Consider the following 12,275-nt stretch of genomic DNA (forward strand, 5'->3'; position numbering starts at 1 on the left):
AAATGAGTTGGGGGGTAAATTTGCTATTTTAAAATTTTTAACGAAGAAAATTAACATTTGTGAGTTTTAGAGACCTTTTAGCAAATATTTTCTAAAAGTATTAGGGACTAATAAGCAATTATTTTGGCATGTAGGGACTAATCAGCAAAAATCCCTTGTAATAATATTAGAAATCACTTCAAGAGTGAACCACTTCGGAGGGAAGTGACATCCCTCTGAAATGGTTTACCCTGGCTGTTTTCACTGCCCATTTTACACTTGTAATACGAATGATAGACCAATTGAGATAATATTTGGGGCATGCCCTATGTACAATGAGGAGTACAAATGAATATTTTGAAGCCTGGAAACTACATCTTTTCAATATATATATATATATATATATATGAGGAAAGTGTTTCTAGTCCGGCCGACTAGAGATCATTCTCTAGTCCGCCACCCAAAAACACATGGGTCCCACATATTTGGGTGATGCAAAGCATTCATTTGATGGGCCCTGACATAGAGACGGTGTCCACAAGAAATTAGCTTCATAGGATCATCCCAACCCTATGATTTGTAGAGCTTAAAATGGACGGCTATAAACCGCCACAAATCTGTCCATTTTTTAACTCCACAAATCGAAGGGTTAAGAAGATCCTATGAAGCTGAATTTTTGTGGACATCCTATCTATGATGAGGCCTATCAAATGAATGCTTTAGATCACCCAAATATGTGGGACCCATATGTTTTTGGGTGGCGGACTAGAAACACTTTTCTCTCTCTCTCTCTCTCTCTCTCTATATATATATATATATATATATATATATATATCTCAAATTTATTCAAACTGTATAAATTTTCTCCCAACTATAAGTTTTATATCACTCCCTAAAATTTCTCCTGACTACATGTTCTCTTCCTCTGTCTCATTAATACAGTTGGTAAATAAAAGGCTTTCCTCGTTTTCCTCTTTCCCGTCACTCTCCTAAAATTTCTCTCTATTCACTCGCTCTCTTTCCACAAGATATAGAATTTACCCCTAAAATCTCTCCTTAAAACTCATTATCTATTTCTCTAGCTCGCTATCATATGAAAAACGCACGAGGGCAAGCTACTATCTGGACCACCTGGGAGAGTTAGAACCTGTGAATTTGTTGTTGAAAGCATGAGAATTAAAGGTATGTTTCTACTATCAAACTCATCTATTAAGAGCTAATTATTTTTTTCTTCTATGATTTTATTGGCCTTTTTCTTTGGCAATTGCCTCTCTTTCTTGCCTTAAACACATTCCCGTTTTCCGTCGTTAAGGTTTGTTTTCTTTTGTTACATTTTTGAGAGACAAAGATGTCCTCAATAAACCAACAAGTTTTCAAAATCTACCACATTGGTCAGCAATTTGTTTTCAGCCCATTAATAGCCTGACCTTTTTTCAGTATTCCTCTTCACAAAGTTTAAATTCGCCAAAACGCATTTAGTTTATCTTTATCTCATATGATGTGGCTTCTCATAAATTTGCAGGAATCAAGTGACATGTGGGTGGATAAATCATCTGAAATACACAGTAACACCCCACGTATTATTTTCTTCAATACTTGTCAAAAGTTCTACGTACATTAAATCCAAAATCCATATCTTTTGAATCGAGACTCGCATGTGGGCCATCCCCAATCCGTTAATAAAAGGGTAGTCTGAGAGATAGAGATAGAGAGCTGTGTTTTTTCTTTCTGTTTGTTTTTGGGGTAATTTGTCAATGGCTTCTAAGCAGAACGCAAAGCAAGAAGGAGGTGTGGGAAATGCAAATCAATTGAAGATAGCTCTAGTGGCCTCCATAGCGGCTGGGGTCCAGTTCGGGTGGGCCCTACAACTCTCTCTCCTGACCCCATACGTTCAACTTTTGGGTATCCCACACCGTTATGCTGCCTTCATATGGCTTTGTGGGCCAGTCTCGGGAATGCTCGTACAACCCCTAGTTGGCTACTATAGTGATGGTTGCCGTTCCCGGTGGGGCCGACGGAAACCCTTTATAATAAGTGGGGCCCTCCTCGTCGCGGTTGCCGTCATTCTCATTGCCTTCGCCGCCGATATGGGCCGAGCTGTTGGAGATCCTCTCGGTGCCGGAAAAAAGAAATCTAAGGCCATTATCATTTTTGTGGTGGGGTTTTGGATTCTTGATGTTGCTAATAACATGCTCCAGGGTCCTTGTCGGGCTTTTCTCGCCGATCTTTCTGGTAAGTTGCTCTCTGTTACCCAAAAAGAAAAAAAAATCAGCTTATAAGTGGTGCGAATTATCGTACGGGGGTGCGAATTTATCATTTCGCAAAAAGTCATTTAGCGGCTGGTCTCTCGTATGTCAGACCAGCCACCTCGTGAATGAAGACAACGGCTTTTGTCTCCATTCATGAGACATGCGACAGACTACCCGCAAAATGCGTTTTGTGATGGACGCTAGCAATTCCCCCAAAATATATCACAACTCCGATTTGTAAGTTTCTCTGCGTTGATCATATCGACCCACCAGCGAAAGGCAGATGTCATCCGTAAGATAAAATCCCAGAAAAATCAACAGTGTATTTTTCTTGGAGGTTTGGTCAACGGAATTGCAGTCGTCTTGTGGCTCATAAATGAGATCGTCTCCACGTGGATTAATTAGGCCCGAAAGGTGGCTGTTACAAAAGAGCCAAACATCTCCCTGTTATTAGCCTTTTATGAAGACACGCCCGTGTCTCGGAAGAAGACACGTTCCTGTCTCCTGTTTTGATTCATTTCCAAAGTCTACATTTTATGACAAAAATACCCTTATGATATAATAAAATAATAAAATATATGACTTTGCTACGGTCCATCGCAGAAGGCATTTCACTTTTCATCAGCTTTTGATGTGGCTGCTGTCAGATGCAACATGCCATCTGCGAAATGCCTTCTGCGATGGACGCTAGCAAATCCTTAAAATATTTCCCTACTTTCTTGTACTTGGCGAGGCGGTCTTTACCGGTCTTGACTGGACCCGGCAAAAAGTGACCCAAACCAGCGGGTCCACCCCGGCCCGCTCCTAATTTGCGGGGTCCACCTGCGGGACCCGTTTGAAATTTGACTGGGCCCGTATGAAGTCACGTCAAAACTTGTCCGGGTCGGGTGCCCATAAAATCCCAAATGATTTAAATTTTATATGGTGTAAGCCCTTATATTCCTTTATTTTTTCAGAAAATACTGTACCGACCACATCATAGAACGATCTGAACCGTCCATGTGATGGAACACAACTTAAATAGGTTGTGCGCCAAAAATCATTTCCATTGGATGATCCTAGCCCTCCGATCTATTGAAGTTTCCATAAATAATAACATGGAATTCCTCTATAGATCAGAGGGCTTGGATCATACTATGAAAATGATTTTTTGGGCACAACCTATTTACGTTATGGCCCATCATATGGACAGTTTGGATCATCCTATTTTAGTGTGGGAATAAAAACAGCAAAAAAAAAAGAAAAAAACCGGGTGACCCGCAGGTCCACCCGGCCTGTAAGGGTGGGGTCCGGGTTCACCAAATTGTGACCCTTAAAATTCTAGGTGATTTATGACCTGGCCTATAAGACCTTGACCCGTACAGGTTGGGTGGAACCCGGCCCGGCCCTCATATGTTATATTTGGAATATTTTTGGGGCGATGATAAATTCGCACCCCATGTAGGATAATTCGCACCCTTTAAAGGAAGATGGGATTCGTGGCAGACTGCAGACATAACAATTTTTGGAGTTAAAGGGGTGTGAGTTATCCTACAGGGTTGCGAGTTTATCATCGAGATGATATTTTCACCCCGTCTGCAGTACGCCGCATTCACCCACATTATAACGTGAACTGTGGTGGTAAAAGGGGGCGAATGAGCACTACAGGGGGGTGAAAATATCATCGCCCTATTTTTATTACGCTTTAAATATTACGTCAGCTGCTAGACATCACCCGGAAATATCGCCACCCTACACGTGTACAATGATGTCACGTGTCAGTTGGTACTTCCGCATGTGAGCCATACATTGGATGGACGACTAATGTGTTGGACTGTGGGACCCAAGAAATGCCAAATGTCAAACTAATCACGCAATCCTGATCGTTGGATCATTGATCAAACAATCTCACCCGCTGGATTAGTGATCTACAAACTTTGTTTTGGTTGACGAGGATGAGATTTGAAACTTCCATTAGTTTACTCTCAATCCGAAACTCAAACTCCATTGATCCGACGGTTATTAGGGATTATCCGTTTGATGTGATTCTTGGCTAGCCGGTAAATCAATGTGGTCACTCCCAATGTTAAGCGTATAAAACACTAACCCTATTACAAGAAAAGAGATACAAACCAAGAGAGCAAAGATAAGATCTATTCTTAAAGCAAATCGCAGCAAACTCCTTGATGTTCAAGTCTATTTATCATTCTCTGACTCAACTTCCGGTCTCCCTCCGTAGCTCTCCTCATGTTCTAGTGGTTTTTTCTCAGAGTTTTGTTCCCACTGTTACAAGAAAAGAGATACAAACCAAGAGAGCAAAGATAAGATCTATCCTTAAAGCAAATCGCAGCAAGCTTCTTGATGTTCAAGTCTATCTATCATTCTCTGACTCAACTTCCGGTCTCCCTCCGTAGCTCTCCTCATGTTCTAGTGGTTTTTTCTCAGAGTTTTGTTCCCACTGTTTGACTATTTGAGGAGGTCCTTATTGGTCACCTAATAAACCTAATAAGTGTTTTTGAGAGGGAAAGAAAATGATATTTCCACTCCCCTTTTTGTTTGTGTTTCCAGAGAAAGACCAAAGAAGGACAAGAAGCGCAAACGCATTCTTCTCATTCTTCATGGCTGTGGGCAACGTTCTAGGCTACGCAGCGGGATCCCTCACATACCTCCATAAACTCCTTCCCTTCACCACAACCCCAGCTTGTGACGTATACTGTGCAAACCTCAAAACCTGTTTCTTCATCTCAATCCTCTTCCTCCTCACACTCACAACCATTGCCTTCACCTTCGTCGAAGATAAACAACTAAAACCCGATTCCACCGACCCCACCTCTGCTACCATTGCATCCGAGCCATTTGTCGGTGAGATAATCTCCGCCCTAAAAGACCTTCCAAAACCCATGAGAAACTTGTTACTGGTCACGTGCCTCAACTGGTTGGCCTGGTTTCCCTTCATGCTCTTTGATACGGATTGGATGGGAAAAGAGGTTTATGGGGGTGAAGTTGGAGAAGGAAAGTTGTATAGTTTGGGTGTTCGAGCGGGGTCACTTGGTTTGATGTTTAATTCTATTGTGTTGGGTTTTGCGTCTTTGTGGATTGATTTTCTTGCGAGGAAGCTAGGTGGGGTGAAGAAAATGTGGGGCTCTGTTAATATTTTGCTGGCGATCTGTCTTGGCCTTACTGTGCTCATAACGAAGATGTCTGAAGCATCTGGAAACAAAGAGCAGGGGATTCCGCCTCCGGCCAGTATTAGGATCTCGACGATGGTGCTGTTCGCCGTCTTGGGAATACCGTTGGCGGTAAGTTTGATTTTTATCATCTCTTGTACCTGTTTGCATTACAGGAATTTTATTGAAAACTTTCCAAATGAAAAGTCCGGGCTATTTATAATTGCACAGATTCAACTTAACTTATCTTTAATCTCTTGTTCGTTTCAGATAGTGCAATGTAACTATCAAAACATTGTAGTTCCAATATCAATTGCCAACATTTTTGGAAAATTTCCTACGTTTCTTGCACACAAAAAAGATTTCTTGAACCAACCGATTCAATTTTCACTAAGAGTGACCTTCGATTTATGATAAAATCCATCTAAATTGACTGTAATCATATCATTTCCCTCTAAATCATGGAAAGAAAATATTTCCCAAAGAAAATGTTTTCCTTCACAAATGTTTTTCTACTCATCCAAACAGAGTGGGAAATGAGATTCCCACTCCCTTTCCTAAAAATGACTGTATTTCCACTATGTACCGGTGTCACCGGCCCGGGCCAGATATGGATCGAATCCACCCATGCCCAGAGCCTGTTTTTCCCACCCATGTCCAACCCATGATCTTCTTAGATCCGTTCTTAATAGGAAAATTCCTCAAAGTCTACCTTCAGTTCTTCAGTCAGAATCTAACCCTGGTCGGATTCGGAGTCGGACTGTTGCCAACAACAAATTAAAAAACTGATTGACAACCATTAATCAAGTGTTTATATATTTAATCAAGGTGATTAAATATTTCAAAATAAAAAAAATGTAAGCATTTAATGAGTAATTTTGAGCATTTTTTTCTTGATTGTTTTTCCTGATTTCTTCAATTTTTCAGGTGACATATAGCATTCCCTTTGCTCTAGCTTCAATCTTCTCAAATTCAACCGGAGCTGGTCAAGGTATATTAAGCTGAATCTAATCTAAACAAAATTTACAAATTATTACATATTTTCTATAACCATTCTCTATTTGTTGGAATTAATAGGACTTTCAATGGGAGTTCTAAATCTTGGAATAGTCTTACCACAGGTTAGCTACTCAACTATCTTTATTACCTCTCTTTTTTTTGAGGTAGTTTAGAAGAAATTTGCTTTCAATAGTCAAGTAAAAGCTTAATTTACTAGAAATTATAAATTATTTTTTAATTATCAATTAGGCATTAATACTCAATTATCATAAAAATTCCTTGAAACTAAATTAGTTAATGAAGAATCAACGTCTGGGGCCGCATTGTGAACAAACTCAATGAGGCCCAAAAAATGTTAGATGGAAATATATCTATCAGATATTTATGGGTTGCATATGGGCATGTTATAGAAATTTGTCACACCCTTTCCTCCCATGCTTTAATGTTCTGATGTTTTACTTTGCAATCAGGCCCTGTTTGGGTTGCATTTTTTTTTTTTTTGGAAAATTCTGAACAGGAAAATTTCCCCCCAAAATTTCTTGACTTTCAAGTGTTTGATTACAGATAAAAAAATAACTTGAATCCCCATGGTTCAAGATTTATTTAAAGGGAAATAACTATTGTCGCTAATTGTTGCAAAATGGCGATGAAAATAAAATCGGTTGCTATAAAGCATCTATAGAGAGGGTTAATTTTCCGTCAGCTATTAGGATTTTTATTGTAGAAGGAAACAAAAATTTCTTGGTTCTGCCAAAAGTGTTTTTTGTGCTAGAGAGGTGCATTTGATTTTTCTATATTTTGACTTATTTTTTTGGAGGGTGGAACAGATTGTGGTTTCTGTGACGGCGGGGCCGTGGGATACACTCTTTGGAGGTGGTAACCTGCCGGCGTTTTTGGCCGGAGCCGTTGCGGCCCTCGTAAGTGGAATTTTGGCCTTCACAATGCTCCCCTCTCCACCAGCAGATATGATCCCCACTACTCACGCATTTTCCAGGACAAGCAGTGGAAAATCAGTACAGCTTTCTTCAATCTAATACATATTTCAAACTAGCTTAGTGAATGCGTGTTCAGTACTTTTTGTAATGGATGTTAGAGAATACTCTCATAGTTAAGAGTAGTCTAGCTGAAATTTTCAATACCAAAAATGGCAAGTAATAAACCTGAAGAGTTTGCCTTAGAGGGTCTCATCAATGCAGAGGAAATTGTAATTTCGTATTGGTCATTGAATGTTGCATTTGTTCTGTAGGCTCTCTTTCTTTCGATGTAAAATGGGCATAAAACTAATTTTACGTCTATTTTCACTTATGAAGAATGTCTCTAATTGATTCCCTATTTGGTTCTGATGGAGAACTCATGGCGTTGAACAAGTTTTTTATTTTTTATTTCCCATTTTTGTCATTTTATTTGTTGCATAGTTTCAAGGGATTTTATGATAGTATTAATGTCTAATTGATATTTAAAAAAACAATTTATACTTTCCAGTAAATTAAGCTATTACTTGTCTATTGAAAGCAAAATTCTTTTAAACTACCTCAAAAAAAAAGCAAAAAAAGAAAACAAAAAAAGAAACAAAAAGAGGTGTTTGGATTGCTTAAGAAAAGAAAAAATAGAAGTAATAAAGAGGAAGCTAACCTGCCGTAAGACTATTCCCAGATTTAGAACTCCTATTGAAAGTCCTATTAATTCCAACAAAGAGAAAATCATTATAGAAAATATCGTAATAATTTAAAAGATTGTCTAAATTAGATTGAGGTTACCTTGACCAGCTTCAGTGGAATTTGAGAAGATAGAAGCTAGAGCATAGGTGATGCAATGAAGTCGCGCGAGGAGGCAGTTGATGCAGCCGAGTACTCAGTTGATGTGATCATAACTTTACTACTTTTGCCCTCACCTACTTGCATCTTTGAAGAAGATGAAGAGATCAATGAAGATAAAAAATACTGATTCTGAGGAAGATGATGAGGATGACGAAGATGATGAAGCTGTGCAAACAAACTCTTTTGAAGTGCTAAAATCTGATGGGCTGGGTAAGAATCAATCAGAGAAGTGTGATGCTCTGCTCCACATTGGTGCTCAAGATTCCCCATTTTTAGATGACCTCTCCTTCAACCAGATTCTATCTCAAAAATTAGATGATGCCACCTTCCTTACTGAGAGACTGGCAACACTCAAATCAATGATCTCATAAAGAAACTCTGAGGGGCTAGAAATCCAAACCAAAATAGAGATTCTAAGAGAAGTTGAGGAGTTAGCAATCGCTCCAAACGAGAAAAGCACGTCCTCCCAGGCGGGGATAGTTCAAAAGAAAATATGGCCAAAACGCCCTCAAAGAGCCCAACATATCCCTTCCAAATTAGCCGATTATGTAATTCATAAGTATTGAGCATTTTGATCTCTTAGGCTTAATGTTTGTCGCTCATATGTGTCTTCCTCACATGTTTCCAAGTTAGAGCTGGTTTTGAGCTTTTATTGTTCCACCTTTATTTATGAAATGAATCGGTAGGGGTCCTCGCTAAACCCTAGCTTACCCATAAAAAAAAAACTTTACTACTTTAGAGAGTCAAACAAATTTTAATTGACTTCATTGGGCAAAACATGGACTAGGAAAGGAACATGGGCACATGTAGGGGTGTAAATGGATATTCAAAAATTCGATTACCGTCTGCATCCGAATCCGTTTAAAGTGAATATTATTCGGATCCGTTTCAAGCGGATATTATCCGAATCCGTTTATGAGATATCTGGCTCTTAGCGGATGCGAATCTGGTAAATGGTATATCCGATCCGTTTAACATCTGAATCCGAGAAGTAAATCCTTTTTATTTATTAATAATAATATCATTAATATTTAATTTTAGTAATGACAAACTATCTTTTGTTTCTAAAAGAAAAGTGAATTTTCTTTTTAGAAAAAAACAAAAACAAAAAGTGTTTTGGGTAGGAAATGAAGTAATCTCTCATTTTAAGGGCATTCTTGGAGTTTGACATGGCTTCTTTATGAAGCAACAAATGTGGGTTGTAGGATGAAAGAGACAAATGGATGATGATGATTGAAAGAAGATGTCACAATTTCTAGAGAATTCTAAAGCAAAAATGCCATCTAGGTCATTGATGGTAAATGGATGGCTCAGATCAAATTTTCAACTTAGGGTTATGTAAAAACCCAAAATGCAATTAAAAGATGGTACTTCTAAAGTTTGCAAGGAGAAGCAAGAGAGGAGAGAAAGGAAAAAGCTGAGACACCATCTTCAGCATTCCTTGGTGCCTCCAACCCCACCAAAATCCATTGCCGCCCCTCTCCTCCTTCTCACAACCACCTCCATCACCGCCAGACACCTCCATCTCTAACCAAATCCCCATCTCCATACCAATTTCTCTTCATCTTCCACAATCTGCACTCCCACTGCCCCTAGTCAAAATAGCCCAAACCAATTCCACCATATACACACAAAAAAGAAAGAAAAAGCTCAAAGACCACTACCAACACCATCATCCATCCCCAACGCCTCTCTCTCTCTCTCTCTCTGCCTTTGTTTTAAAATGAAGAAGAGGATCTCATATATTTTAGGGTTTGAGAGTTAATTTTGTGAGGAAAAGGTAGATGTCTGGTTTTAGGGTTTCGAAAATTCATTTGAGCAGTAAGAAGAAGAAAGATAAAGTGCTTAAATAAAATGTTCGAATTTACAGGATAAACGGATACGGATAATATCCGAATTCGAACAATATCCGGCGGATACGAATTTGGTAATAGATATTAAATATCTGTCTAATTTGAATCCGAATCCGAATTCGGATAATGTATACTGTAATCGAATTCGGATATAGCCATATCCGATTCGAATTCGATCCGTTTACACCCCTAGGCACATGGCCAAGGTAAAAGCGAGTTGACGCAGGGAGTCCATGATGTCAGAGCGGAGTTTGAAACTATGGGATTTATAGATAGGTCACACAATTTGTTTGTTAGGGCCTAACAAATTACAAAAATTACGTAACATGTTAATTAGGGTCTGACAAATTTGATTAGGGTCTAACACGGGTTTGTAATAATTATTGTCATTTTAGATAGTGTTTTTGTGGTTTTTTTTTGAAAAATATATAAATGCTGAAGTAATGGTAGAAAAATAGTTTTTAATTTTGTTGTTGGCTTATGCGAGTAGAATTTGATGAATTTTCCGAAACTATCGGAGCAAAGCATGGCTTGGACGTGGGTGAATTCGATCCATATCAGGCCCGGCCCGGCCCAGTGACACGCTAGTGGAATTGTAGTCATTACTAGGAAATGTGGTGGAAATATCATTTCCCAAACAGATAATTTAGTTTTTATATGCCCAGTATTTTTCAAAAGATACTGTATGACCACACCACAGGATGATCCAAACCGTCCATTTGATGGGTCCCCACGTAAATAGTTTGTGCTCAAAAAATCATTTCCATAGGATGATCCTCGTCCTCCATTCTTTAGAAGAGCTTCATATTATGGAAACCTCGATCTTTAGATCGGAGGGTTGGATCATCCTATATATGGTGTGGGCCTTCCCGTACTTGTTGATTTTTTTTTGAAATTGTTGTTGAAAAATAATGGACTTATACGGGCTTACACCATATAATTAGGGGGTTTGCTAGGGTCCATCGCAATAGGAATATGGTGGACCGATTTGTTGTATGAGAGAGCAGTCACCTCATAAATAATAACAAAATCTGTTGAAAAGTGAGCCAAGGTGTGGCGGCTCTCATATATGCAACACACTTTCTGCGAAATGCCTTTTGTGATGGATCTTAGCAAGCAAATCCCTATAATTAGATAAGAGATGATCGAGGAAAGGCTTCCGATACTGGCACTACAATGTTTTGATAATTGCACTGACTCACCTTATATTTTCTTTCTTAATTCGCTTCTGAGATTTTTTTTAGGAAATTGTGATAACCTTTAACAGCCGGATAAACAGTAAAAGACATGGTGAGTTAGTGCAATTATCAAATAATGGTACTGCTATGTCATTAATTTTAAAAAAAAACTTACCGCTAGCGGTATTCCCAAGTGATATTTTTTGGAATTCTTGGAAATAATCTCAAGGTGTGCTTATATAGAGCACATACAAAATAAACATAGAATAAAATCAAAATAACTATGGAAGGAAACAATCCTAATCAAATTTACTTTCCTAGTTTATAGAATGAAATCAAATCAAATCTACTTTCCTAATCTGTAAGGTTACCTCTTCTAATCTACTTGCCTAATCCACCACCACAATGATCCGACGGTGATATCTCAACCTAATCCAGGGGTGAAATCTCATATATTCTAACATATGTTAGAATATGTGAGATCCACCGTTGGATTAAGTGTAGATCTCACCGTTAGATCTTCTTGTGGGAGATTAGGCAAGTTGGTTAATGAGGCAACCCACTAGAATAAGCAGCTAGATTTAATTAGTAAGTAGATTCGATTAGAATATTCCATCATTATCTCTTTCCATAGTCTGCTTGATCTCTTTCTATGTTTATCATGTATGTGCTCAATATAAGCACACCTTGAGCTCTATTGTAAATCATCCAAGATTAATATAATTCTCTCAAATTTTACATGGTATGGAAGGAAACAATCCTAATCAAATTTACATTCCTAGTCTATAGAATGAAATCAAATCAAATCTACTTTCCTAATCTGTAAGGTTACCTCTTCTAATCTACTTGCCTAATCCACCACCACAATGATCCGACAGTAATATCTCAACCTAATCCAGCGGTGAGATCTCATATATTCTAACACCAAGACCGCGAACAACACCATTGCCGAGATCTTGATACGCAAAAAAATCAATCCACAAAGATGCAAAACGCAACACAATTGAATGAAACATCAAACCAAGTGACCCCACTCTAACCCCCAATCTAATAT

At 38.6% G+C, this 12,275-nt stretch overlaps 1 protein-coding gene across 1 annotated transcript; it reads left to right on the plus strand.

Annotated features, from left to right (window-relative positions):
* Window positions 1-1,041: 1,041 nt before the first annotated feature.
* On the plus strand, window positions 1,042-7,703 carry LOC143881981 (sucrose transport protein-like). The gene is made up of 6 exons (XM_077385348.1): window positions 1,042-1,161; window positions 1,502-2,211; window positions 4,776-5,506; window positions 6,302-6,365; window positions 6,452-6,495; window positions 7,201-7,703. Exons 2-6 carry the CDS (start codon window positions 1,734-1,736, stop codon window positions 7,405-7,407), a joined length of 1,524 nt encoding a protein of 507 aa, XP_077241463.1. The 5' UTR covers window positions 1,042-1,161; window positions 1,502-1,733; the 3' UTR covers window positions 7,408-7,703.
* The last annotated feature ends 4,572 nt before the right edge of the window (window positions 7,704-12,275 follow it).

This window comes from Tasmannia lanceolata, unplaced genomic scaffold, assembly GCF_043159265.1.
Source record: "Tasmannia lanceolata isolate RefF3 unplaced genomic scaffold, GAP_Taslan_0.1 ptg000007l, whole genome shotgun sequence".
NCBI classification, from domain to species: domain Eukaryota; kingdom Viridiplantae; phylum Streptophyta; class Magnoliopsida; order Canellales; family Winteraceae; genus Tasmannia; species Tasmannia lanceolata.

What these genes read in the sequence shown, in the direction of transcription:
- LOC143881981 (XM_077385348.1), top strand. Translation starts at nt 1,734, where the DNA reads ATGGCTTCTAAGCAGAACGCAAAGCAAGAAGGAGGTGTGGGAAATGCA. An exon ending in TTTTCTCGCCGATCTTTCTG is followed by an intron (nt 2,212 to 4,775) that starts GTAAGTTGCTCT and finishes TTGTGTTTCCAG; the next exon opens with AGAAAGACCAAAGAAGGACA. An exon ending in TTGGAATAGTCTTACCACAG is followed by an intron (nt 6,496 to 7,200) that starts GTTAGCTACTCA and finishes AGGGTGGAACAG; the next exon opens with ATTGTGGTTTCTGTGACGGC.